At 42.3% G+C, this 27958-nt stretch overlaps 1 protein-coding gene across 1 annotated transcript; it reads right to left on the bottom strand.

Annotated features, from left to right (window-relative positions):
• Positions 1-1290: 1290 nt before the first annotated feature.
• Positions 1291-27958, bottom strand: LOC119720668 (TBC1 domain family member 13-like). Its single transcript, XM_038190458.1, has 13 exons — positions 27880-27958; positions 27693-27766; positions 20887-20927; positions 18541-18602; positions 16260-16353; positions 15143-15225; positions 13027-13183; positions 11857-12064; positions 10852-11094; positions 8650-8731; positions 5375-5432; positions 3419-3657; positions 1291-2827 (listed from the first exon to the last, which is right to left on the bottom strand). Exons 1-12 carry the CDS (start codon positions 27897-27899, stop codon positions 3592-3594), a joined length of 1188 nt encoding a protein of 395 aa, XP_038046386.1. The 5' UTR covers positions 27900-27958; the 3' UTR covers positions 1291-2827; positions 3419-3591.

The raw sequence follows: 27958 nt of genomic DNA, 5'->3' as shown, positions 1-27958 counted from the left end.
AAAAAACTGACAAATTGAACATGGTGATTTATTAAAAGTGTAATAAAAATGCTTTGTGTGGTGTATGTTTATAAAAAAAATGTTTGTTTAATATAATTATGGGTAATGCGTACATGAGTTTAAAAAAGTGTCTGGACTCCTGAGACTTGTAGTTATACTTGTGCATTGAAATGTTAATTCCCCAGACTAAACACAATCTCAAATGTTACAATGCCACCTCTCTTTACAAAAATGTACTGTGGTTTTGTAGTGCCAACTTTAAAGGGCCATGTACTGGAATTTCTTTAACTGCAATCTTTGAAATGTACCTTTGTGTCCTATTGAACTAATAAATTATAAACTTCACCATAGCACTTTTTCCAGCATCTCTGAACAAAAATCTTCCAAGTCAGTGCAACAATATTTGCTTTAAAATACTAACCCCTAAATCCAACCATTTCTGAAAATTACAGCAAAAGCAAATTTTGTATATTTCCTTTAACCCACAAAGCCCATAGTCTATGTAATAGATTATGGGTATAGCCACGGTTAATACATTTGAGCAAATTCGCTGATTAATTATGCAACGCAACTGCATCTTGACCTCTAGATTTTGACCAATCAGCCGGCGCTTTCTATATCAGGTCTTCGGTCATTAAACCGTTGTCGCGTCATAGGCATGTATATAAAAAAAAACCTAGACACAGCAACAAGTGCTGTGTCATGCCTATATATTACGCCAGTTACGCGATACGCGCCCGGCTGCTGTATTACAAAACACTGCCTTTGAATTGACCATTTACACGTTTAGTCCTGATATGACAATGAGTCACAATTTAGTACATGTATATAAAAGTCGACTCCGATTGGCTGAGGCGCGAGATCACATAAATCTGCATGCTTAGATATATCAGACGTTATACAGCTGGGGCCAATTTCATAGAGCTGCTTAAGCACAAAATTTGCTTAAGCACAAAAACATCTTGCTTAATAAAATCAGGTTACCGGCCAAAACTCCATGCGATTGTTACGCTAAGTAAACAACAGCTAAATACCAGTCACAAGCAATGTACATCACATGGAGTTTTGGCCGGTAACCTAATTTTACTAAGCAATGTTTTTTTCGTGCTTAAGCAAATTTTCTGCTTAAGCAGCTCTATGAAATTGGGCCCAGGAGACTTGGCTCCATGGATAAGGGGTGATACTCAGACTAGCAAGCGCACAGGTAGGTTAAAAATATTTTTATTGGCGTGGCTTACTATTTTCTTTTTATATGTAATACAAAATCGGCCTTTATAAGGCAAAATGCATGCATAAACACAAAACTGACATCGTTACACATTGCCTCCCAGAGATATGGAGCGTTCTGGCAAAATGAGATAGAATGGGCACAGGCCGTAGTGGGACAAAAATGCAAAAAATCTTTTGATTTTTAGATAATGATATTTGTAATCTTCGATATATATGTCTGCTACAGATGTTTTAAAGAAATAGTTAAAAAATTGTAGAATAAAAGTGTTTTTAAGGAAAAACAATTGGCATATTTAATTTTCACAAATACAAAACTTGAAATTGTTTTAGCTGCGGGTAGCAGCTCTACAAATACTCATGTCTCTCCGTTGGTTGGTTGGTTGGTTAGTAACAAACTTTAGCACATGCCTTGCATGGCAATCAATCACCTTGTCCCAAAGGCCCTTGCAACAACACGTGCTTCAAGTTTCCTGTGACCAGTACCAGTTGACAATTTATTGCAGTCGAGGAAAATTGGGTCACGAGGTCACTCATTTCGCATTGGGGCTAGCACTGTACTGCACACGAATTGGGTGTTCCACATGCTATAAAACGCTCCATGCACCAACCGACGTTCAACAAAATAATGGGAATCCTTTTCAATTGAGTATCGCCGTTTGCGATTTCGCTACGCCCCCAAGACAACCCTATGGAGTTTTGTACACTAAGTTTGGTTGTCTCAGATTTTGCGCGTTCCGCATCCATTTTTATATCACGCAATTGGACAATATTTCACAAGCTGCGTTGACGCGATTCTAATGCGATTCCGCCATGATAGGTCAATTGACAGTCACGACCACGTGAGTAGTTGTGCATCATTAGAACAGACTGTTACATAATGTACATGTACATGACTTAATAGGTTTTAGAGGCCGCAGCTTTTGAGCTCATATCAAGCTTGTTTTCTCTGAGTATGTTATTTTTTTGACACACCTGTAAATGCGGAATTTAAACAGCCATAACTTGTCAACCAAAAGTCCGAGTGACGTGCAACAAACAGTTTTGTAGGAAGAATTTTATTCTCTTTCTTATTCCGATTAACTATCATGTTGATCTCTGCCCAGTTCGGTCTCATTTTGCCAAAACGCCTCACAGATAACGCAACATACATTTATAAAGCATACAATTTAGTGCAAGACAGAGCAAACTTAAATATGGAATGGCATATTTTTGAGAAAAAAAAATTATCGAAATACTAAAACTAATTTTAGAAATTGTTCACCCATTACATCTTATGTCAACGTAAAATTTTCATTTAATTGAGTGAAACATAATTTGTAACTCATTTAAAAAACAAAAGAAAATCACTTGAAGGCAGTTCTTAATGAATTTGTATCATTCATTGAATTATTGAATTATTTATTAAACTGCCAAGCTTAGTGTCGCACAAATTGTTTAATCAGCGTTTTGATTACACACCTCTTAAAGTAAAAAACAAACAAAAATACTTGTAAATGAAGTATATGTTTTTTTATTCCAAATCAAGACTGAAGTTGTCTTAATGCAGGAAAAGAAAAAGCTTTTCCAACCTGGCAAGAGTGTCACCTGACTGTGTCACCTGACTTCAATTCGAGATCGGTGACAGGTTTGAACTGGCTTAACTGGTTTTAAATAGTTAAACTGGTTCAAAGCCACTTATACTAGTTCAAAACCAGTCAAAATCAAAACAAAACCAGTCGAACTGGTTTCAACTGGAATTTTCACCTGGGTGGTTACCTGTGTCGCCTGACTTCAACTGGAAATTGGTGACAGGTTTGAACTGGTTTAACACTGGCTTGACTGGTTCAAAGCCACTCATCCCAGTTCGAAAACAGTTAAAATAATACCAGTTAAAACCCTCAAAACCAGTTAAATCAAGTCACCAATTCCCAGCTGGTACGGTGCCAGTTGAAAACAGATGAAACTAGTTGAATCAGATGAACTGGTTTCAACTGGACTTTTCGTCTAGGTGTGTCACCTGAGTGTATCACCTGACTTCAACTGGAAATCGTTGACAGGTTTGAACTGGTTTAAGCCACTTATACCAGTTGAAAACCAGTCAAAACTAGTCAAAACTAGTCAAGACCAGTGAAATCCAGTCACCAGTCCCCAGCTGAACCGACGCCAGTTGCAACTGGTTTCAACTGGAATTTCCAACCAGGTGTGTCACCTGACTGTGTCACCTGTCACCAAGTGGCAGAGGTCTTCTGGAGTTGAGCAACATTTTTGGGGGGGATTCTCCATTTTTCCAGTCAGTTCTATCCTTGGGTTTTCCGGTTGAACCAAACTGTATCTAGTACTGTGACACGTAAGGTTTTGCAGGAATATCCGCGACAAGTTTCGCTAGAGATATTTCCGCAACTCCTCGGCCTTCTGAAGCAAGACGTTGATGTCAGTGCTGGGGTAGTTCTAGAATCAGGAAGAAAATAATTACAGAGGGTTTTGCAAGATTTCTTGTAATAAATTGAAAAAAAAACCATCTGTCTGATTGTGACAGTTGGTATTGATAAAGGGTGGATGGGATATTGGATTTTCCTCTTTCCTGAGTATACAGGGTGGATAAAAAAAACAACGAAACTGTGATATTGTTGCTAATTGTAACAGAAGTAGGGCACATGTGAATCAAAGGGAGACATTCTCTGTTAGGGTTGAATCTCCTCTTTAAAGGGAATGTACATCATTGGCTTTTGCTGTAATTTTCAGAAATGAACTATTTGAGGGGTTAGTATAATAGATCAAATATTGTTTAAGTGACATGTTTGAAGTTTTGTGTTTGAAAATGCTTGAAAAACCAAGAAAAACAAAAATTGTTTATAAAGTAGTCTGGTTCCCTGACTCCACTAAAGATAAAATGGATCAATTTATAGATGTCGGAAAATTGTAAGGTAAGGGAACCAGCCTAGCTGGCCTGCACCCATTCATGAACATGTAACCAATAGCAAACAAAATTTGGACGGAACAAATTGTAAATTTGGAGCAGTTGTTGAAAAATAGATAGGTTTTTCCAACGGTGGTCGGCCGACCACCGTTGGAAATGTATACAAAAATACCACTTTCTTGAAAATGACTTCACACCAGGTGCCATAATATTACAAGATGCTTTAGACTGTCATTTACCAACATCCTTGTAGGGTATTTCGTAAAAACTTGGTAGTTTAATTTTTTGATGTTTGCAAATGTTGTATATTCCCTTTAAAATGACACCCTGATCATGTCCTTACATTTGCGGTTGACTGAGCAGTGACCAATTTTATGCAAGGGTATATTTAGAGACTTGCGCCACTCTTCATGGTGAAATCTCTTTTCCCCCACCTGCCTTGATTGGCAACCATAGCCTTTCACTCTGTGACAACTGACACCACAAAAACCACAATTGAAAAGTGGCGCAAGCCCGTCAATAGACCCTTTCATAAAATTGGTCACTGCTCAGTCAACCGTGAATGTAATGACATGATCAGGGTGTCATTTTAAAGAGGAGATTCAACCCTAACAGAAGATGTCTCCCTTTGATTCACATGTGCCATACTTCTGTTCCACTTAGCAATAATATCTCGGTTTCGTTTTTTTTTATCCACCCTGTTGAGAAGTTTCTACAGGTTGTCCCCAAAAAGTCAAATCGGGCATGTTTTCAGAAAAGTGGAGCAAGTATTTAAAATCGTGTCTAATGTATAGCTGAGTAGAATAATTGGTCTTCCAAATGCTTTTTAGTTGGTTTCATTAGGATGTTTTGTTCTAAAGATACAGCAATCACAATGCGGGACTTGAAAAACCACTTGGGCCACTTATTTTCATTCATCGAGTTTACAGATCGAAGCCGGTAGAATAAGTCACACGTTACTCTTGAACAAAGGAACTAAATCCTTTGTGAGTTTCTCCAACTGCGCTTTCTCGGTTTCTAGGAAAGTGGCCTGAGACAATTTTCAACCCTTGAGTTCGATGAAGCATAGCGTTTGTTCCAATGCATCGATTTGAATGAAATAAAGTTAGTATGGTAGATTGGTTATCTGACTTTAAGAGGTAATTTGAAAATATTCCAAAACTCAGTTACTTTTTGGACAGCTCCAAATGATGTTTCTACCTTTAACAAAGATAAAAATGATCGGCAATAAACTTAAGCTTTCCTTACCTGGAGTAGCTTGATAATGCAGGCAAAGTCTCCGTTCAAAATAACATCTCTCTGTAAACTGTTCAAAGAAAAAAAATTTAAAAGGATAATCCTAAGCTAATGGGCCTTATTCACGAGTCGGCCATATTGAATTAAAAGTTAGGTAAAATCTTAATGACCCAGCCACGGTGCGCAATGACCCACCCACAACGCAAAATGGCGCACGCACAACGTACAGTGGCGCAAGCAAGAGGCACACTGACGCACCCACTTCTCACAATGACCCACCCATGGCGCACAATGGCCAACCAATGACGCAGAGTGGCGCATCCAGGAGGTACAATGATACACCCACTACACCCCCATGACCCAGCCACGACATACGAAAACCCTACCCATAACACACAATGACCCACCCACGACGCACAACAGCCCACCCTTGACGCACAACAGCCCGCCCACGACGCACAACAGCCCACCCAAGACTCACAACAACCCACCCACGACGCACAACAGCCCACCCAAGACTCACAACAACCCACTTACGACGCACAACAGCCCACCCACGACTCACAACAACCCACCCACGAGGCACAACAACCCACCCATAACACACAATGACCCACCCACGACGCACAACAGCCCACCCATAACACACAATGACCCACCCACGACGCACAACAGCCCACCCACGACGCACAACAGCCCGCCCACGACGCACAACAGCCCACCCAAGACTCACAACAACCCACCCACGACGCACAACAGCCCACCCACGACACACAACAGCCTACCCACGACTCACAACAACCCACCCACGACTCACAACAACCCACCCATGACTTACAACAGCCCACCCACGACGCACAACAGCCCACCCACGACTCACAACAACCCACCCATGACTTACAACAACCCACCCAAGACGCACAACAGCCCACCCAAGACTCACAACAACCCACCCATGACTTACAACAACCCACCCAAGACGCACAACAACCCACCCAAGACGCACAACAGCCCACCCACGACCCAATTATAACACACACAATGACCAACCCATGAGCCACAACAACCAATGAAAGATGCGCCTACAATGCTCTCACGACCCACATAGACACACCACGATGCACAGTGATCCATGATTCACAATTACGCAACCAGTACCCGATTTCACGAAGCGCTGTAACGCGTCGCAACTCGCGTCGCAACTCGCGACGCGTCGTATCTTCCATTTCACGAAAGTTGCATTGTGTTGAACGCGTTGTAAGTTCCTTGACAATGGCTTAAAACACGTCGCAATTTAAGACGTGTCTTGTGGTCGTCACAAAATAAGAAGAGTCATTTCTAAGCCAGTTTTATGCCATAAACATTACATTAACAAGATTATTATACCGAGGCAAGTGTGTAAAGTTGTAAATAGAAAATTCATTGAATAATCATGAATTAGACCGGAATATTAGAATTGAAATTTCAAAGTAGCTATACAGTCCAATGAGAATTTGTTTTCCTTCAAAATTGCATCGCACGGCCGCCATTTTGTTTTACGTTTTAACAAATTTCGAGCTGAGATCCGACGACTCTTTGTTGAATATCAGACGACTATTTACAGTACGCTGACTAAAGACATAAAACAGTCACCGAGTTGTGCTATAAATACACCTACGACGCGTCGCACTTACGACGTGTTTTGTGAAATGGATCGCAGGACGCGTCGCAGCTGTGACGCATGGTAGAGATACGACGCGTCGCATCGCTGCGATGCATCGTAAGTTACGAAGAGTTTGATGAAATCGGATGCAGGACAGACAATGATGCACCAACGACACAGGATGACACATGCATATTGGAATTTGTATCCTTGTGGCGACATCTCTTTGTTCTCGTATACTAAAATTTTAGAGTGCGAAAATGTAGTTTCAAACCTGCTCTTATTTTAACCAGAATTAACTTCCTGGGCTGAAATTCGGACCAAATATCCCTTTACATAAAATACAATTTGCGACAGATAAACACACCTTAGAAATTCCTAGTTTTTGAGTAAAATCCGTATATCTATTTCGTGAAAACCTTGTGGAGACGTATTTATAGAAATTGCCTTGTGGAGACCTTTACAACATTTTGCTTCATACTGTAGACCCATCCCTTCCTCATTCCTTTGTTTGTACTTTTTACTTTTTTAGCAACAGCTCTCATTGGTTTTGTACGCGATTTTCGATCGTGGACTATCGGCCAATCGTGGACGTATTGTTTGTGTCCTAATCCTTTTGTCTAAGGTCCACGATTGCCGGTGTTTACATACTCGCACGTCTTCATAAAGTTGTGAATTACGAAACACTCACGCTGGACAGCGACACACAATGATACACACACGACAGAGAATGACACACCAACAGCACACGAATACTGGAATTTGTATCCTTGTGGAGACATTTCTTTGTTCTCGTGTAGTAAAGTTTTTGAGTTTGAAAGTGAAGTTTTAAAATGCTCTTATTTTAACCAGAATTAATTTCCTTGGCCGAAATTCGGACGTAATATCCCTTTTCTAAAACTGTTCCATTTGCGACGGATCAACCAACCTTGGAAATTCCTAGTTTTTGAGTAAAATCCATATATCTATTTTGTGAAAATCTTGTGGAGACGTATTCATCTATAGAAATTGCCCCTTTGGAGACGTATACAATCGTTTGTTCCCTATTGTGTGCACGTCTCCAGAGGGCACGGTGTATCAGATCACACATGACAGAGACTGACACACCCACAACACACAATGACTTCCCCGCGGCATAGTGACACGCACTGACGCACCAAGTACGCACAATTCCTGTGTGTCATGTGGTCCATCTTGGCAGGAGCTTAACATCACTCAGTCCTTCTGTTTTGAGGCGTGCGCTCACACACCCACGCCATCACACGCCTCAATGCTTCCTGAGAAGTGCGAATAATCGCACGCCTGAATCCCTCAGTACCGCACACCTCGGCATTCATTTACGGCATAATTACACTTCATAATTTGTGAAAAACAAAGTACGTCGGTGAAGGGAAATATGGCTTTGTTGTAAACCAAGATGAATATTTTGAAAAACAACACCAGATTGTTCAGTCCCAATTAGGCCACAGAATCACACGCCTAGAAAAATCACACGCCTAAAAAAATCACACGCCTAAAAAAATCACACGCCTAAAAAAATCACACGCCTAGAAAAATCACACGCCTAGAAAAATCCAGGTGTGCGTTTTTCCACACACCTGTGATTTTCAAATCAGAAGGACTGATCACTGAATTTTGTACTTACACAATCATAGCACAACACACACAGATCAGGAATTCTGGCCTCCTCTCGTCCGCAAACAGCGAGTCCCATAACCTGATGACATCTGCACAGAATTGACAGTACAAACAATCAAAATAACGATAAGCTGGAAATAAAAAGCTGATTCCAAACTTTCTTCAAAATATTTGGAAAGTCAGGCCTTCGCTGGCTGTGTCTGGTCACAAGTAAGTTACAAGTAGCTAGCACAATAGCTTTTGATTTGACTTGGGACTGGAGGACTTGTGATGGACTTGTGATGTTCTCGTGATGGACTTGTGATGGACTTGAAATGAACTTGTGATGGACTTGTGATGGACTTGTGATGGACTTGTGATGGACTTGTGATGTACTCGTGATGTACTTTTGATGGACTCGTGATGGACTTGTGATGGACTTGTGATGGACTTGTGATTGACTTGTGATGGACTTGTGATGGACTTGTGATGGACTTGTGATGGACTCGTGATGTACTCGTGATGTACTCGTGATGAACTTGTGATTGACTTGTGATGGACTTGTGATGGACTTGTGATGGACTTGTGATGGCCTTGTGATGGACTTGTGATGGACTCATGATGGACTTGTGATGGACTTGTGATGGACTTGTGATGGACTTATGATGGACTCGTGATGGACTTGTGATGGACTTGTGATTGACTTGTTATGGACTTGTGATGGACTTGTGATGGACTTGTTATGGACTTGTGATGGACTTGTGATGGACTTGTGATGTACTTGTGATGTACTTTTGATGGACTCGTGATAAACTTGTGATGGACTCGTGATGGACTTGTGATGGACTTGTGATGGACTGGTGATAGACTTGTCATGGACTTGTGATGTACTCGTGATGTACTTTTGATGGACTCGTGATGGACTTGTGATGGACTTGTGATGGACTTGTGATGGACTTGTGATGGACTTGTGATGGACTTGTTATGGACTTGTGATGGACTTGTGATTGACTCGTGATGGACTCGTGATGGACTTGTGATGGACTTGTGATGGGCTTGTTATGGACTTGTGATGCACTTGTGATGGACTTGCGATGGGCTTGTGATGCGACTCGTGATGGACTCGTGATGGACTTGTGATGGACTTGTGATTGACTTGTGATGGACTTGTGATGGACTTGTGATGGACTTGTGATGTACTCGTGATGTACTTTTGATGGACTCGTGATGGACTTGTGATGGACTTGTGATGGACTTGTGATGGACTTGTGATGGACTTGTGATGGACTTGTGATGGACTTGTTATGGACTTGTGATGGACTTGTGATTGACTCGTGATGGACTCGTGATGGACTTGTGATGGACTTGTGATGGGCTTGTTATGGACTTGTGATGCACTTGTGATGGACTTGCGATGGGCTTGTGATGCGACTCGTGATGGACTCGTGATGGACTTGTGATGGACTTGTGATTGACTTGTGATGGACTTGTGATGGACTTGTGATTGACTTGTGATGGACTCGTGATGGACTTGTGATGGACTCGTGATGGACTTGTGATGGACTTGTGATGGACTTGTGATGGACTTGTGTTAGACTTGTGATGGACTTGTGATGGACTTGTGATGGACTTGTGATGGACTTGTTATGGACTTGTGATGGACTTGTGATGGACTTGTGATTGACTTTTGATGGACTTATGATGGACTTGACTTGGAATGAATGTAGTATCCAGACGCCACTTCTTTAATTGTGTACAAAGTCTATAGAGTTCATCACAAGTCATCAGAAGTCAGTCACAAGTCCTCAAAAGTCAATCACAAGTCATCATAAGTCCTTCACAAGTCCTCATATGTCATCACAAGTCAGTCACAAGTCAATCACAAGTCAATCACAAGTCAATCACAAGTCAATTACAAGTCATCATAAGTCAGTCACAAGTCATCATAAGTCCGTCACAAGTCAGTCACAAGTCATCACAAGTCAGTCACAAGCCAATCACAAGTCAATCACCAATCCCAAGTCCGTCACAAATCCATCACAAGTCATCACAAGTCAATTACAAGTCATCACAAGTCATCACAAGTCAATCACAAGTCCATCACAAATCAATCACAAGTCCATCACAAGTCCATCACAAATCCATCACAAGTCATCATACATGTCACAAGTCCTCAGAAGTCCAAGTTCCCACAAATCGGCCCCAGGTGCCCGGATTTGTCTTGACCCACCTGGCAGAGGGAACTCCTGCGACAGTAAAAGCGTCAGCCATCGGAAGCCGAAGAACTCGGGCTTGAGTCCCTGGCTCTCGAAGACTCGCGAGACGGGCGGGTCGCACTGGCCCAGCATGCTCATCAGGTGCTGCATCTTAGCGTTGATGCCGTCCGGGGAGTGGTCCAGGGACTTGATGAAGTTGTCCCGGATCTGGGACATGAGGTTGGTGAAGCAGAAGAAGGTGTCGGCCTCCGCATGCTCTGGATGGAAAGATCATAAAAAAAAAATTCAAGTTTTAACCACTTTGCGCCGGGATTATTTTTGCCGAAAATTTCAATTCATTCTGATATCCAAAAACATACAATTTCACAGATTACCACAAAGTAACACTTCACGTGTTAAACCATATTGTTTTCAGTTTTTTTACATTTTTTAACATTATTTATCAAGTCCTACCATTGCACGAAATTTCAAAGCTTCAAGAGCTTTACTTTAATAATTACGCTAAGTATCCATGGCAACTTTTGGGCGAAAGTGACAATTTTTGTTTTCACGAAGTAGCACTCAAGTTCTATTTACCATTGTAATGCATGGCACGCACTCTGCTCAAATGCGAACAACAACTTTTTCATGAAGTAACACTCGCCTTGTTTGAGCGCGCGCGTGCTGACCTCCGTTTCCACGAAGTAACACTCACCTAGTGTTGTAATACATTGAAGCGTACTACTTCGTGAAAACGAAATTTGAAGTTTCGCAGCTTTTTTGGTTTCACGAACTAGCACTCACCTTTTTTCTCTTATTTCTTGTTGATTTTATATGCAAACGGGTGAAAAACTGCAAATTTAACAAATTCAATACATCAAGTGTCCACAATGAAAAACCCAACTGAAAATACTCTGCAGTTTTGACGCAAAGTGTTGATCTAGAAGCTGTTCTACTTTAGATGCCGGTTTCTCCGATTGCTAGTTTTTACTGGTACATGAGTGTAACTTTGTGGTGTCACTAACGAAATGCACACCTACCCCTGTTTTCCACTTTGGAGTCGGAGGCAAAGACGTAGTAGACGGGGCCGATGATTTCATTCATGCCTTGCACGTAGTTCTGGCCAGGGTTGAGCTTAGCGTAGGTGAACAGGATTCTCTCCACAACCTCCCAGTGCGCCTCCTGTCCCTCCGGAAGAACCTCGTGGCCGAAGTCGTAAGACTGGGGTTTCTTTTTTTGTGTTGTTGCCTGCAGACATTTCAGTATGAAATAAATATGAGAAAGTACATTGATTTCATGACAATACTAACTGGCCTGAATCCTTTAAAATCCCCTTTGCCAAAGTGGAGGAATTTGGAGGATTGAGGATACATGGCAAAAGTGTGGTACTGATTTCATAGGATGCACTTTGTCAAGGTCTTGGGCCGGACCTTGTGTTGTTTTTGCTCAGCCATGCATGAATATAGGCCTGGATTATGCTTGAAATCCTCCATACTGCTCCAGGATGTCACTGGCCAAGCCTCAACAAATTGACAGTCACTGCCGCAGGATTTTGCAGGATTCAGGCTGTGGTCACCCCTCCGCGGGGTGATATTCAAGAAATGAATGGAGGAATTTGCAGGATTGAGGCTAAATGCTATTTTTCCATGAGGTCCGATTGGAGGATTTTGCAGGATTGAGGCTACATATGAACATCCTAGCAAAAACGGCCTAGGGAGTTAGGGTTAAAAGCAAATTATCGCTCCAAGTATGTACACATTGGCTTGGAGGACATTGAGGGTGTTCTGGGTGTAGTTTCCTTTGTCGACTTTAAAAATCGCCTTATTCATGAGTCGGCCATACTGAATTGAAAGTTAGGTAAAATCTTTATGATTAGAACTTGCGAAGAGAAATGAAAGCAAGTTAACTTATAATAAATTCCAGTCTGCTTCAATGCATAATTAAAAATTTGTAATTAAACATTCCCTAATGTTATGAGCCATATTTTAAAAAGAAATGACAGTAAAATAAGGCTGCATTGTGCCTGCATAAATAGTCTGGCGCCATCCCAGTTAACAATTACTTAAATACATTCAAGGAACTCAACAAAAATGGCCAACTCGTGAATAAGGCCCATGGTACGCAGTGGGGGGGGGGGGGGGGGGGTCCTTGTTGACAAAAGTTGCTCATGGTAAGGAAAGGGTTAAGGTTAGACTGGTTATCTGTCTTACGCTGATTCCTAGTTTGTTCCGGGCCACGTCCTCCGAGTTGAGTAACGTGTGCTCCACGCGCTTCCTCAGCGTTTCGATGTTGGTGGATGCATCTACCAATTCCTCACAGGGGAACTCGGTGGCTTGCTGGAAGAACCCAATGTCTGGCTGCAATCGCCTGAGGAAAACAAAATTGAATATAATTTTTATCTTTGGAATAATTCAGGGCCCAATTTCACGACTGTGCTTACCACAGAATTCCGCGCTTACGATCGCCAGTCTGTGCTTAAAGTGGCAGCAGAAAAAAAAGTCTGTAGACATCCTGTAACTATGGATCCTGCATGCGCATTTAAGCTGAAATTTCTCGCTTACCCTGCCATGTGGTTGCGAAGGCCTAAGCATCGCCATTGTCAAACAAACTTAACCCGATTATGACATGATCGCAACCGTCAGAGCAGTGAAATTCACGCAGCCCATAAAACATGGCTTTTTGAATGTTATGTTTTTCAGAAAATATGCTCAGTATGATTGAAATGTTAAAGAGGTTGTGGAATGCTCGAAGACATTTCCGTCATTCTTTGGGTATATGTAGCCTAAGCTGTGATGAAATAAAAACGACTATTGTTTCTGTCATAAAATGAGTACAAAAGGTACTTTTGAGAGCTGTTTTTCAAGTCCCGTCATGCCTGTTTCGACCCGAACGTGCAATTTGTGTAAAAGTCGTCGTTGCGGGCAGCAAACAAAACACAGTAAATCGTGACGTAATAAACAGGACTCCCGATGCAGAGTAGCATAAACGAGTCCTGTTTATTACGTCACGATTTACTGTGTTTTGTTTGCTGCCCGCAACGACAACTTTTACACAAATGGCACGTTCGGGTCGAAACTGGACCTGAAAAATAGCTCTCAAAAGTACCCTTTGTACTCATTTCATGACAGAAACAATAGTCGTTTTTATTTCATCACACCTTAGGCTACATATACCCCAAAAATGACGGAAATGTTTTCGAGCATTCCACAACCTCTTTAAATTACAACAGAAAAAGAAATTCTAAATTTCATGTCAGTGAAAAAAAAATCGCCGTTATTGATGCCGAAACTAATAACTGGTCATTGGTGAAGCTGACCTAAACGTCGTGGTAAAATCATTTGTAAATGTTCCCAACTCAATCTGTTTATCTCAATTTTTAGGAATCCCCAAACGTTGTTATTTTGACGAGAATTTTTTGCCAACCAAACTCATGTGCATGGTTTTCAGGTTGGCCCTATTTTGGGGCAACAATGATGAAGCGCATATTAGCATGTTCGTTAGCGTGATTCGGCGTGACTTCGTGTGGGTCTCGGTATCGACCAATGGAAGCCGGCAAAATGGGTGATATTTATCAATTAATAACTCGTGAAGGAGGCAATACTGCAAATTGTTGCGCACCATAAGGGATAGGAACCTTAATTAACATTCGTGAGGCTTGAAAAGATTGACAGACAACTTTTAAAAATGCACGTAGTCAGGCCAATTTTTCCAATTTCAATGAAAAATACTGAACATATCAAAACAATTTTTAGCACATGGTTGGATTATTATAAGGGAAACAGACCCAGAAAGTTGCATGAAGATACGGTCTTCCAAACGGGAGAAATTGATTAACGAAGATTTCGCCAGCAGACATCCACATGTCTGTGTGCATGTTGTTTCATTCAAAATAAAATATTACGTAACGTTTAGAAATCGGCCTTCGTAACCACATGGCTGAACCCATGTTTGAGTTTTTTCTATTGGTAAGCAGAGGATGAATTGGGCCGGCCAGCGATGTTAAAAACCGGGCACGAGACGCTGCATTCCGCGCAACATGCGCGCAGTAGGCTCCACGCACACCTACTACTGATGCTTGAGAACCACTGATATAATGATCTCCATATACCGAGAACAGAATGTTGGGTTAATCACGCGCGCGCGACACACGCCACAGAAGTGGCGCGAGCCCAATTTCATGGCTCTGCTAAGCACAGAATTCTAAGCTTACGTTCACCATATGGCGCTAACAGCGGTAGCAGAACAATTCTGTGCAAACCCTGTCAGAGCAGAATCCTTAGTTACGGGATGTACACTCTCTTTTCATGGTACATGTATCTCACTCACCTTGTATCTTTGTCGATTTGGAGCAAGATGTCGTTGTCTTTGAAGAACTGTGACCACTGACTGTTGGGGTTTGGATTGAGCGGCTATAATTCAGGGAGAGAAAATGGTTAGTTCAGTTGGAAAATTGGCATATGGGATAGGTAGGCCTAATAACAATGGATATGTGGTATAGGGTCTGATGGTCAGATGTCAAAAAAAGTAAGTAAAAAAGTAAAGTCTGTCACAAGCAAATGTGGCCCATCAGGCCAGTGTTTATCTCAGGATTCAGTGGCATGAAACAACTGAGACTATTTCTATTCCCCCTGGATGGGTTGCTACGTCATCGCAGGCTACTCCCCAGCCAATGCTGGTACCCATTTGAACTCCTGGGTGGAGAGAGGCAAGTGAGGGTAAAGTGACTTGCCCAAGGACAGAACATGTCCATCAGGCCGGCGTTTATCTCTGATTTCCGTCACATGAAATGACTGAGAATATTTCTATTCCGGGATGCTAGTCCATCGCAGGTTACTCCCCAACCAATGCCGGTACCCATTTATACTCCATGGTGGAGAGAGGCAAGTGGAGATCAAGTGGTTTGCCCAAGGATATTGACTTGACCAGCAGCTGGATTCGAGCCCATGACCCTCTGATCATGAGTCTTGCACACTACCCACTAGGCCGCACTCCCGCAATTAGCCACCGGTTTCCCGTGATCAGCAACCATTGCAGAAGACAAGCGTTTGGTTAGTTACCACGTCGTATGTTGTAAACTAGAGAGTGGGGCTTATTTACACAGTAAAATAACCATGAGTTCTTTACCACATGGTACAATGGTCACTACCTGTGCTGTGTACGGTTGTCATAATCATTTCAACCAAGCGCTGGGTGTTGGCTCCTTGTTTTTCTCAGTGTTTGCTATCCATTAGAGTTTTGAAAGCTTGCCTACTATACCTAGTGAGTGGTTGCACTACACAATGTTTGCCTACTTCAATGGTGACGCTGACTTGCCGGTACCCGGATGTAGGGCGGGACAAGACAGAACCCTTTAAGTCCCTTTTGACACTCTCTATGTAATCGTGAGTGTGGATGTACCTGTGAAACGCAACAGCAGACTTTTGACAACGCAATGTTTTCTTACGTGGTCTTCAAACGTGACATCAGCTCTGCTGATGCCTTCGTGTTGCCTGCCAGGCTGGATGATCATCTCCTGCAGAAACTCTTTGTATAACGCCCTGTCAAAAAAAAATAAAAAAAATAAAGAGTAAAACAGGTTAAAGGAGAATTGTAAAATTAAACAGGCAGTAACTTGAGGTTTACTTCAAGGTTTAGCAGGGGTTGCGAAATTGGTTGCCTGACGTCCAAGGACAACCAAATATTTTGTCGGACAACCAAAATTTCCCGGTTGCCAGCTCGGCAAGCAACCACTTTCTTTCAACAATACTCACACATTTTTACACTTTATTTTAGTCCATGGGATTTTTTCAAAGTTCCAGAATCCCATACATGTGCACACGCTCTTACATAGGCATAGAAGTGGGGTACTTCCTTAGTTCTCGTGTACTAAAATTTTGCAACGTCGCACACTTATGTCAAAATGATCTTATTTTAACCATAGTTAATTTCCTGGGCTGAAATTCCGACTTAATATCCCTTTTCTAAAACTCTTCCATTTGCGACAGATTACCCCACCTTGGAAATTCCTAGTTTTTGAGTAAAACCCATATTTCTATTTCGTGACCAAAACGGTACCCCGCAAGTCGGTGGGCATTCCTTGTGGGGTACCTCCCATTGTTCCGGTACCCCATAAGGCAGTGTTATATTTGTACACGCACAGCGTCCAAAACAATAATCATGCTGATATCGACATTTTGACTCAGCTGCTGTGCTATTGCCAAATCTGCGCATAAACCAATAACGAGTACCAGCCAAAACAGAACAGCGGTCAATCGCAATATATGTACGTACTGTCCGACTACATCATGCAGTAACGTTTCGCATAATGTAATGTGTGTAGGCAGCGAATGCAATCCTGATCTGATACACCGTGCCCTCTGGAGACGTGTGCACAATAGGGACCAAAAGACTGTATAAGTCTCCACAGGGCAATTTCTATAGATGAATACGTCTCCACAAGGTTTTCACGAAATAGATAATTGATTTTACTCAAAAACTAGGAATTTCCAAGGTGGGTTGATCTGTCGCAAATGGAAGAGTTTTAGAAAAGGGATATTAAGTCCAAATTTTAGCCCAGGAAATTAATTCTGGTTAAAAATAAGAGCTTTTTGAAACTTCACTTTCAAACTCAAAAACTTTACTACAAGAGAACAAAGAAATGTCTCCACAAGAATACAAATTTCAATATGTGTGAGTGTACGTGTAAATTTCCAATAATATTATGACCAGACCACTTTACACCATGTATCAGCACCGCACATGGCGCGGGTGCCTTTCACACGCACGCAGCCACGGTCGGCCACTACGGACCATGCAGGCTTGCAAAATGGCGATAGTGCAGCAGCATAGTACAACATATTTTGGTTGTTCCAGGACGTCGGACAGCAAATTTTTACATTATAAGGATTTGGCCTTCAGTTTGGGGCAAAATTAACCCTAACTCCCTAGGCCTTTTTGCTAGGATGTAGCCTCAATCCTGCAAAATCCTCCAATTGGCCCCATGGAAAAATAGCATACAGCCTCAATCCTGCAACTTCCTCCATTATTTCTTGAACATGGTCCGTGGAGAGGTGACCACTGCCTGAATCCTGCAAAATCCTCCGGCTATGACTGTCAATAGGCTGAGGTAGAGGCAGTGACATCCTGGAGCAGTGCGGATGTCAAGTACAATCAAGGACTAAATGTCTGGCCCAAAGACCTTGACACAATGCGTCCTCTGAAATCAGCAACGCACTTTTGCCATGTAACCTCAATCCTGCAAATTCCTCCAATTTGCAGAAAGGATTTTGGAGGATTTGGGATGGTTAGGGTTAAAAGTGCTTTACTGGGCAACTGAAAATGAAATTCAGGCAACCAGATTTCAAGCACCCCTGCCTGAAGGGCAGCTACTTTTCTAAAAATTTTGCAAGGCCTGGGTTTAGGGTTTACCTTGGGATTTACCTTGAGATTTACCTGATGATATACCTCGAGATTTACCTCGAAATTTACCTCGAGATTTACCTCCAGATTTACCTCCAGATTTACCTCCAGATTTACCTCCAGATTTACCTCAAAATTGTACGTACTTGTTTAAAACCGGCCAAGCACATATTTATTCTCTTATTAATGATTGCAGTATTTTGTTTGTATTTATTTTTTTTTGGGGGGGGGGGGGGGGGGGGGGGAGGGGGGTGGGGGGGGATTGAGTGGGCAGGGGACAGGTAAGCCAAAATGAACCACATGCCAGTGCTTAAATGAGACGGTACCTTTGTGACGTATAAACCTTTGGCCATTCTTCTGTGACTGGTGGCAGATAATTCAAAAGTAACTGCAAAAGATCAAAAAAGAGAATATTACAATTTTCTTGCTTAACAAAACCCTTAACATTATCATGGTGTCATCTTTTAAAGATGTTTGTATAAGGTTAAGTGTAAACCATAAATACACCCAATAATGCAATTTTCTTTAGTGTATTATAATTTAATAATAGTAATAAAAGCGGGTATTTATAAAGCGCGTGTATCCACCAGGACTGGTGCTCAAGGCGTTACATCATTATTAGGCCAAAAAAAAAATATTCGGTCTCTGGTCAGACCAAAGAACTTTCCGGAATTGACGCGGAGACGCGGTTTTTTTTTTGTTTTTTTGTTTTTTTGTTTTTTTTCTTCAAGCTTGGATTGTACAGACAAGGTGGGGTACTATTTTGCTATTTGGTGTCCTCATGTACATTGGTGTCCTCCATAATTTGCCTTGGTGCTCTCGATCATTTTCCTTGGTGCAATTTCCCATTCCTTGTGCTCTTTGGTAAAATAAAATTGAGGAGGTGCGGCAATAGAGGGCGCTGTTGGAGCTACTGCGGAACATTTTTGGAAAAAAACCCAGATTGACGCGCATGATTAAAATCGACGCGCGCGTTGACCAGAGACCGACTTATTTTTTGGGGGGGCCTTACCCCTGCTCATTGGGTCCATGAAACATTCCAAATACCATCTCAGCTCCCTGGGGAGTATACAGCTCAATGCAGCCTGTTAGGCGCAAAGCAGCTCAAAATCAATCACAATAACCATCTCTGCCCTCGCAATTTGCAACATGTCTCTCGAAAACTTGCGGTGCGGGGGAAATTGGCACAACTACCATGCAAGTTGCAGCGCAAGACCAGTCACAGTTCACAAGACTAGTCACAGCCGAACGACTTGTCGGTGGACCACGACTAGTCATGGTGGCACGACTCGTTATGGTGCCATAATGGACCGATCCAGTAAGCACCGCCCCATGGTGTTCTGACCAATGACAGCCGTGATTTATGTCCGACATGCGTGCACAAAAGTCCGACATGCATGCACAAAAGTCCGACATGCGTGCATGCGTGTATGAAGCGCGCGGCAGGAAAATGCAGCGTGGCATTGGAGACGAGCACGTGTTAATTTGCCCAGTGCGCAGTGGGCGGGGCTTACTGGATCGGTCCATTAGGGGACTATATTGAAAAACGGGGGTTGCGACTGCAAATAGTAATGACCGCTGATGACTAGTCGTAGGGTGCTGTGGTCCAATGGTTACAGTGTTCGACTCACGTACGCAAACAACTAAAGCGCGTCATAATAATAATAATGATAGTGGCTTCTTGTACAGCGCTCATATCCGTCACTAAGTGACGCTCCTGGCGCTCTATTATTACCCTGGCTTTAGCACGGCTGCCGTTACGGCGCTCAAGCATTGAAGGAATTTCTTCCTACCAGGTACCCATTTACTACACCTGGGTGGAGAGAGGCAATCATAGTAAAGTGCCTTGCCCAAGCGCACAAGCACCATGTTCCCCGTCAGGATTCGAACCCATGTACCACGGCACACGAGTCGAACACCATAACCACTGGACCACAGCACCCCGCATGACAGTTAAAACATCTGAATTGTATACACGTTTGCGTTGTTTGTGCAAAGCAAAATGAAACGCTCATTTACTAATTGTGAGTTTCGATTTGGGCGCATCAGCTTCGATGACGCACCTATATAGAATACAAACGCAGATGTATGCAAATAGCCGTACAAAGGAGTTTTCCATATGTTTGTGCAGAAACATAGATGCGCCCAGCAGGCATCACTTTGCACATTGAGGAAGCGCTCTAGGAAGTTTAACCCTTACTCCCTAGGCCTTTTTGCTAGGATGTAGCCTCAATCCTGCAAAATCCTCCAATTGGCCTCATGGAAAAAATAGCATTTAGCCTAAATCCTGCAAATTCCTCCATTATTTCTTGAATGACCACTGCCTGAATCCTGCAAGATCCTGCGGCAGTGACTGTCAATATGTTGAGGCTTGGCCAGTGACATCCTGGAGCAGTACGGAGGATTTCAAGCACAATCCAGGCCTTCATTGATGCATGGCTGAACAAAAACAACACAAGGTCCGGACCAAGACCTTGACAAAGTGCATCCCGACGAAATCAGTGACGCACTTTTGCCATGTAACCTCAATCCTCCAAATTCCTCCACTTTGGCAACGAGGATTTTGAAGGATTCAGGGTGGTTAGAGTCAATTAATATAGCTCTATGGTTCCACCACAATAATGGCTTCAAATTTTTGTTTGTCGGATTTTTCCAAAAAAATATCAACTCACCCTCCAGCAATCGCACCTTAACCCAGGCCTGTCAGGAATGCCTGAAAAATAGAGGGAAGAAACAGTTGTCTGAGTGAAAAGGAAAGCGATCAAGATGTACATTCATAGGAATTCTCAGTCACTTAAAATAAAGAGTAGGGTCGTCAATTTTAATAGGCACTGGCTATAGACCGCTTGCAGACGCGATCGATAATTGACGCGCGAAGGTGCGCGACGCCATGTTATGGGACAAAATGTGCATAGATAGATATACGCTTGTCCCACAACATGGCGCCTTCGCGCATCGATTATGGAACGCATCTGCAAGCGGTCTATTGTTATTTTAGGGCTACAAATCGTCGTGTCCGTACAAGAAACGTGAGTTTCAGAATGTCAAAAGGTCGTATCTCACTTAAAATAACCCGGATGTACACTCAAACTCAATGGACGTCGAGATACATGTATGACCTAGTTACATGGAGCATATTTTTGCGAGATACGACTTTGTTGGAGAATGGAGTTACGACCTTGTTGCACTGATGCGACAAAATGTATATGCACATAAATACATATATTTAGATGATTTTGAACAGCGCCCCAAGCAACAAATGATCTCCCTCCCCCCCCCCCCCCCCCCCCGCAATTTTCCACGGCCGGACCAGTCTTTTGTTTGTGGGGGACACAAACAGGACTATCCATTTTCAAATAATTTAGTATTCGATCACTTGAAACTGTGTTTGACTGAATATTTGGATAGCTGCAACTGTGTGCCTCACGCAATTTTTTTTCCCCGAAGGTGGGTTGCTCAAATGTCATACATAATTCAGTTTTCCTTTGAATCATTGCAAGACACTTAGGTTCTCGTTCTCTTTTGCCCCTTAAAATAAAATGACCTAAACGATAAATTCAGAGAAGAAAAACAGTCGATGAAAATGAGCAGCGACGATGTGGATTCGAACCAGGGATCTTTGTATCCATAGCTCATCTCGCTATCCACTAGGCTACTGTGTGGTAGCTCGACGACACCATACTTAAAAATGCCGTAAAGGTAACTGCTTGACTAAATAACAACAACGCTCTTGATATCTTTGTTTCGTTTCATGAATAAACATACTGGCCTGCTCGAAACTATTGAATTATTCACGACTTTGGAGCAAACCTACATGCAGAAAAGAAATGTGCATGCCGCACCGGTCAAAAGTTGCAAGCATCCCGGGTCATTTAAAACTTGTGTGCGGCAATCAATATGGAGTGTTTCACAGTAGGCCTATGTATTTATAACTGTCAAGGGTCTATGGTCTATTTCGCGCGAACAGATTTGCTGATTAGTTAGGCAAGACCCCGCCTCTTCACTTCGTAGATTTTGACCAATCAGCCGGCACTTTCTATAGACCTATCAGGCTTTCACCTGTTGTGCGTCATATACATGGATAAAAAAAACTGTCACGGCGCGCAACGCTCGGTATCATGTTACGCGAATGCGCTCCCGGCTGTTTTTTGTATTACAAAGCACTGCATTTGAATTGACCAATCAAGCCATTCAGTCCTGATTTGGGAATGAAATGACGTCACGATTTAGTAAAGTTGACTCCGACTGGCTGGCGCGCGGCTTGCATAAATTTGCATGTCAGGAGATGTCCGACGTTTTCCAGGATTTGGCTCCGTGGATAACGTAAGATACTCAAACTACATTGTAGGTTTTCACTAGCCCGACTGCTTCTGGCCGTACAGTACTATCGCAAGCTCTGTAGTACGGCCAGACGCTCAATGCTTCCCCACAGACTGAATTTTTTTTCACTCTGATGTAGCGATTTTGCTACAGATTTTGATCGAGATTATCTTTTCATCCAGGACAAAAATTTCCAAAGTTAAGGTTCTTAGTCGTAGAGCAAGTCATACCTTTTCAAAAAAAAGTTCTTTGGTCCCAATATTTTCATCCATCTGGCCACAAGACGACTTTCAGTCATCATCTTCCACAAATATCATCCCGAAAATGTCCTCCATGTGATTTCAAAATGGCGTCCGCGTTGTAATGTATGCATTATGCGGGCGTGCTTGGGCAAGATAATGAAAGTATGCATTATTTAGTTCATGACCTCGTGTTTGTATGGCCAGCCGCGCCGCGCGCCAGACAAACGTCATAAACTATGATGCATATTTTTATCTTGCCCAAGCACGCCCGCATAATGCATACATTACAACGCGGACGCCATTTTGAAATCACACGGAGGACATTTTCAGGACGTTATTTGTGGAAGATGATGACTGAAAGTCGTCTTATGGCCAGATGGATGAAAATATTGGGACCAAAGAACGTTTTTTCAAAAAGGTATGAGTTCCTCTACGACCAGGAACCTTAACTTTGGACATTTCTGTCCTGGACGAGAAGATAATCTCGATCAAAATCTGTAGCAAAATCGCTACATCAGAGTGAAAAAAAAATTGAGTCTGTGGGGAAGCATTGAGCGTCTGGCCGTACTACAGAGCTTGCGATAGTACTGTACGGCCAGACGCAGTCGGGCTAGGTTTTCACCTACTGAAAGGATAGAAACAATGAACTGCTGTTGATAAAAAAAGTTACTGTCGACAAAAAAGTAGCCCCTGACAATAAAACGCCGCAACTTTGCGATAAAGTAACATCACATTTGTGTGTGTAGGTGCGTCATTTTTTGTTTTTGAATATTCAAAGCGGCAAAAAGCTATTTGAATATTCCGTTCCCAATTGAATATTCGGTATATTCGGGAAAGACCTACCAACTAATGATGTGCATCGGGTCGGCTTGACCAGGCCAAACCAACCCGAAACATTAGAGATATAAACCGAATCCGAACCAAAACCGATCTTAACTCCCTCAAACCGACCTGACCCGACAAAAAAATAAGGTAAAACCGACCCAAACCGACCCAACCCGAAAAAACACGAAAAAAAACCCCCGAATACCTGGCTTGGACAAATCGATTGCTTTTTGTGCCTGCCCTTACCCACATGGCATGAATTCTTTTGCAAAACCATTGTCTCTCTCTCGTGGGTTGATCGAGAGTAACTCCGCTTATTGAACAAACGCATGGTCACCATGCAGTATCATGAAAACTGTTACAATCTATCTACATTTGTATTTCACTGTCAGTCCCGATTCGACTGGCGAAATTAATACCGTGGGAACTTGATAGTGCGCTCGGTGGCCACACCACACTAGGGCTGCGGTCACAGTGACTGTCAATAATATTGCATCACCTGAATTTCTCAAGAACTGTTTCGGTTTATTTCGGTTTATTTCGGTTTTTGGCTAAACCGACCCGACCCGACCTGAAAATGTAAATGCAAAACCGAAACCGACCCGACCCAACTCAAAAAATGAACAAACCGACCCGACCCGAAGTCGGTTCTGGGTCGGTTTCGGTTTCGGGTCGGGTTTGCACATCATTACTACCAACTAGTCAATGTGGTTTGTTTTTTCAGGACAATTTTTCTACTTCAATGAGCCTTCACAAGTCGGCCAAGGATTCTACATGAAATTTAGTTTTCCGAATCTCTTTTTGAAGTATGTGATCAGGCACAGCAGTATTAGTTCCCTTAGTATCGAAACTCACGTAAATAAACAAAGCAGCAGTATAAATTATCAAGTCTTTTGAGTACAAAGTCCACTTGTATGCAAAACTGACTTTATGACAAAATGATAGTTTCATAAGGCCAAAAAAAAAAATGCTCCTGCTTCCTATTACATGGCATTAGAAAATAGGGTGGGTAGGTAGGGACATTTTTGTTTGGCAATTTTTGTGTGTGTACAATCATATGGGGGTGTCTGTGTGTAGTCAAGGGTAAAAGGTAGTAATTGATGATTTTGGGGGTTTTTTCTCAAACAAAATTGGGGTGGGGCCTATCGAAATAGGGTAGGTAGGGTAACCAGAAGCAGAACCATTCTTTTTTTTTTGGCATAACTATCAATTGTTGAATTTTCCTAACGGGTTCATGAGATGAATTTTGCACACACTTTGTGCAACATTCTACTCCTCTTAATATATGAAAACAATTTAACATCCCTTTTTGCTTAATTGAACTTAATAGAAAAGTGTACTTCTTTAACAATTTTCCTTCGCTCGTACCCCCCCCCCCCCCACCCTGCAAACAGGGCGTTGGTCAGCACCCGATTTCACGAAGCGCTGCAACGCGTCGCAACTCAAGTTACGACGTGTAACACGTCGCAACTCGCGACGTGTCGTATCTTCCATTTCACTAAAGTTGCGATGTGTTGAACGCGTCGTAAGTTCCTTGACAACGGCTTAAAACACGTCGCAAGTTACGACGTGTCTAGTGGTCATCGCAAAATAAGAAGAGTCATTTCTAAGCCAGTTTTATGCCACAAACATTACATTAACGAGATTATAATACCGAGGCAATGTGTGTAAAGTTGTAAATAGAAAATTCATTGAATAATTATGAATTAGACCGGAATATTAGAGTTGAAATTTCAAAGTAGCTATACAGTCCAATGAGAGCTTGTTTTCCTTCAAAATTGCATCGCATTTTGTTTTACGTTTTAACAAATTTCGAGCCAAGATCCGACGACTCTTTGTTGAATATCAGATGACTATTTACTGTACGCTGACTAAAGACATAAAACAGTCACCGAGTTGTGCTATAAATACACCTACGACGCGTCGCACTAACGACGTGTTTAGTGAAATGGATCGCAGGACGCGTCGCAGCTGCGATGCATCGTAGGGATACGACGCGTCGCAGCGCTGCGATGCATCGTAAGTTATAAAGAGTTTGATGAAATCGGGTGCAGGGCTGATAAGCTTCACAGAATCACTGAAGGAAGTACAGATTGACCTTCGCATGCAGCTAGCGCGCGCTACGCATGATGGGCACCGGAAGCTAGTTTGTGTGATGCGTTCTACGTCACAGGTCACGCAAATCTATCCAATGAGAGCTCAAATGACGTCAGCCCTGACCAGCATCCTGTTTGCAGGGCGGGGGTACGAGCGAACAATTTTCCATGCTTTTGAAGGCAACTGAGGGCGCTGTTACTGTGATGTCATTGCAGGAAGACACTGTTTAGGTCAGGGGTTTTCCGTTCAAATCGTTAACCGAAAAAGTTGCTCCGGGAACTAGGTCAGCTTGAACTGGTTTCCGCTGATAATTGTGACCGTAATGATCTTGAAGGGAACCAGTTCAAGCTGGCCTAGTTCCTGAACTCCCTATTGTTGTTCAAAACGCATAATTTGTTCTCAAACGATATCCAGTCTACACATTATTATTGATGTATCGCGCGCGGTAACGGAATTGCACTCGGGACCATTTATTAAGGGCACCCAGCACGACCATAAATGCATCGTTAAAAAAAATTCAAAGTGTAACATGCCCACAAACGTGAGGGGAGCTCTCGGAATGGATCAGGAAATTTTGCTTTTCATCCCTATGGTAGGCCTAAACCTTAGGCCTACCTCAATCTTAATCATCGATCTCTATTAAGTTATATCTCAGGTGGCATTTCTAGAATTCTGCGGCCGTTTTTAGGGTGAAACCGGACGTTTTTGTTGGCAAAATGGTTGGGTCGTTAATCACTTCAAATGCCATTTCCAGTAACATTCAAGTTCAACATGCTCAACGCATGCACATTGCCCTCTGCCTTAGGCCAAACAAAAAATACTTCTGCTTTCAAATTCGTGACATTCTAAAATAAGGCAGGAAGGTCAGGATTTTTTCCCAAAGGAAAGGGGAATTTTTTTGGGTGTACAATCATATGGAGGCATCTGTCAGGGGTAAAAGGTAGAAATTTTCCCCATGACAAAATTAGTTTTAGGGGCTGTCAAAATAGGCCCGTAGATAGGGAAACCCGAAGCAGAACTTTTTTGGGGGGGCCTTAGGCTAAAAACTAAAAAATAGCACTCAACAGTGGTCACGGCATGGAGATCGTGTAGTGTAGGGCCCGGTTCCCTTGAAGAGAACAAAAGCCTATTTTCATTTGCTTGACTTACCAAACTAGTTGGAGACATGAACGACATGCAGGTAGGGCCTAGCAAGTAGGCGTGGTAGGCCTACGTTGACATAGATAATGGGAAGGGTTTTGAATTTTGAGGGAAATTTGGGGGTAAAAATTAAACGCAGTGGCTATTTTTACGGCAGCTGTAACGCATTTTCCATTTTCTATCGTTACGGTAGACTGCAACTTTTATAAAAACATGAGAAGAAAATATAAAATTAGAAGGAAAAAAGTGAATTTGAACGTTATGAAATTCGGACTTATTTCCCTTTTAAAAAAAATCCTCCAAAGCCTCAGGTTAGAAAAGGAAAAAAATTCGAGTGCAAAACTGAGATGCGAACCCGCAACCTTGCGATGCAAAATCCTACCCACTATCAACTGAGCTGTCGCACTGCTTGGGGAAACAAATAATTATATACCTGCGTGCGTATCAAAAAAGTATCATAGAGGGCACTAATTAACAACGGCTGCCGTAACGATAGCCACTTCGTAAAAATTAAAATGACGATGACAAGATGCAACACAATAAAATAAAGATGGCGATCACCAAGATGTACCGTGAACGCGCAATGCCACGCTAATAGCACGGCACCATCTGTAAACCGTGTACGAAAATCGTAATTTCCACCCCAATCATGCCTTGAATGTTCAAAATACAGCTGTACAGAGAAAGGCCAAAGGTGTCCTTAGAATTGAGAGAAGTCTGATTTAGGTTGAAAATGTCATTTCTAATGATAAAAAACACCCTTGACTCTAATTTAATCGAAACTAAACAGGGGCCCTACACTACACGATCGGCCAAGTCTCAAGTCAAAGTTTTGTCTGAATTTTCTTGCTTACCATTTGCGCACATTTGATGCAACTTTTTGAAGTCAATTTTCGGCCCGCTCAACAGCTCTTTGAACTCAGAGACTCTGCAAGAATAAGAAACAAGATGTGATATTCTTCAAGTCATGACAATGCAATGGAAAAACGTTGTATTTGAACCAAATATCAATCAAAAATCCGACAAGAATAATTCACCAACCTTGCTTGGTAGGCCGCCATTTTGTTTATGTGACCTTTGACCTTAAACTTTTTTATACACTCGATCGCGTGCACGCCCC

Source organism: Patiria miniata, unplaced genomic scaffold, assembly GCF_015706575.1.
Source record: "Patiria miniata isolate m_02_andy unplaced genomic scaffold, ASM1570657v1 HiC_scaffold_9, whole genome shotgun sequence".
In the NCBI taxonomy this organism is placed as follows: Eukaryota; Metazoa; Echinodermata; class Asteroidea; order Valvatida; family Asterinidae; genus Patiria; species Patiria miniata.
The sequence above is the reverse complement of the archived record's forward strand: the minus strand, read 5'-3'. Positions and strand labels throughout refer to the sequence as shown.

Bases quoted from the DNA above. Each gene is read 5' to 3' on its own strand.
- LOC119720668 (XM_038190458.1), bottom strand. From the start codon at position 27,899: ATGGCGGCCTACCAAGCAAG. The intron at 27,767-27,879 runs GTTGGTGAATTA...TTATTCTTGCAG, and splicing joins ATGGCGGCCTACCAAGCAAG to AGTCTCTGAGTTCAAAGAGC. The intron at 13,184-15,142 runs GTGAGTGAGATA...TGTTTTCCTCAG, and splicing joins CAAATCGACAAAGATACAAG to GCGATTGCAGCCAGACATTG.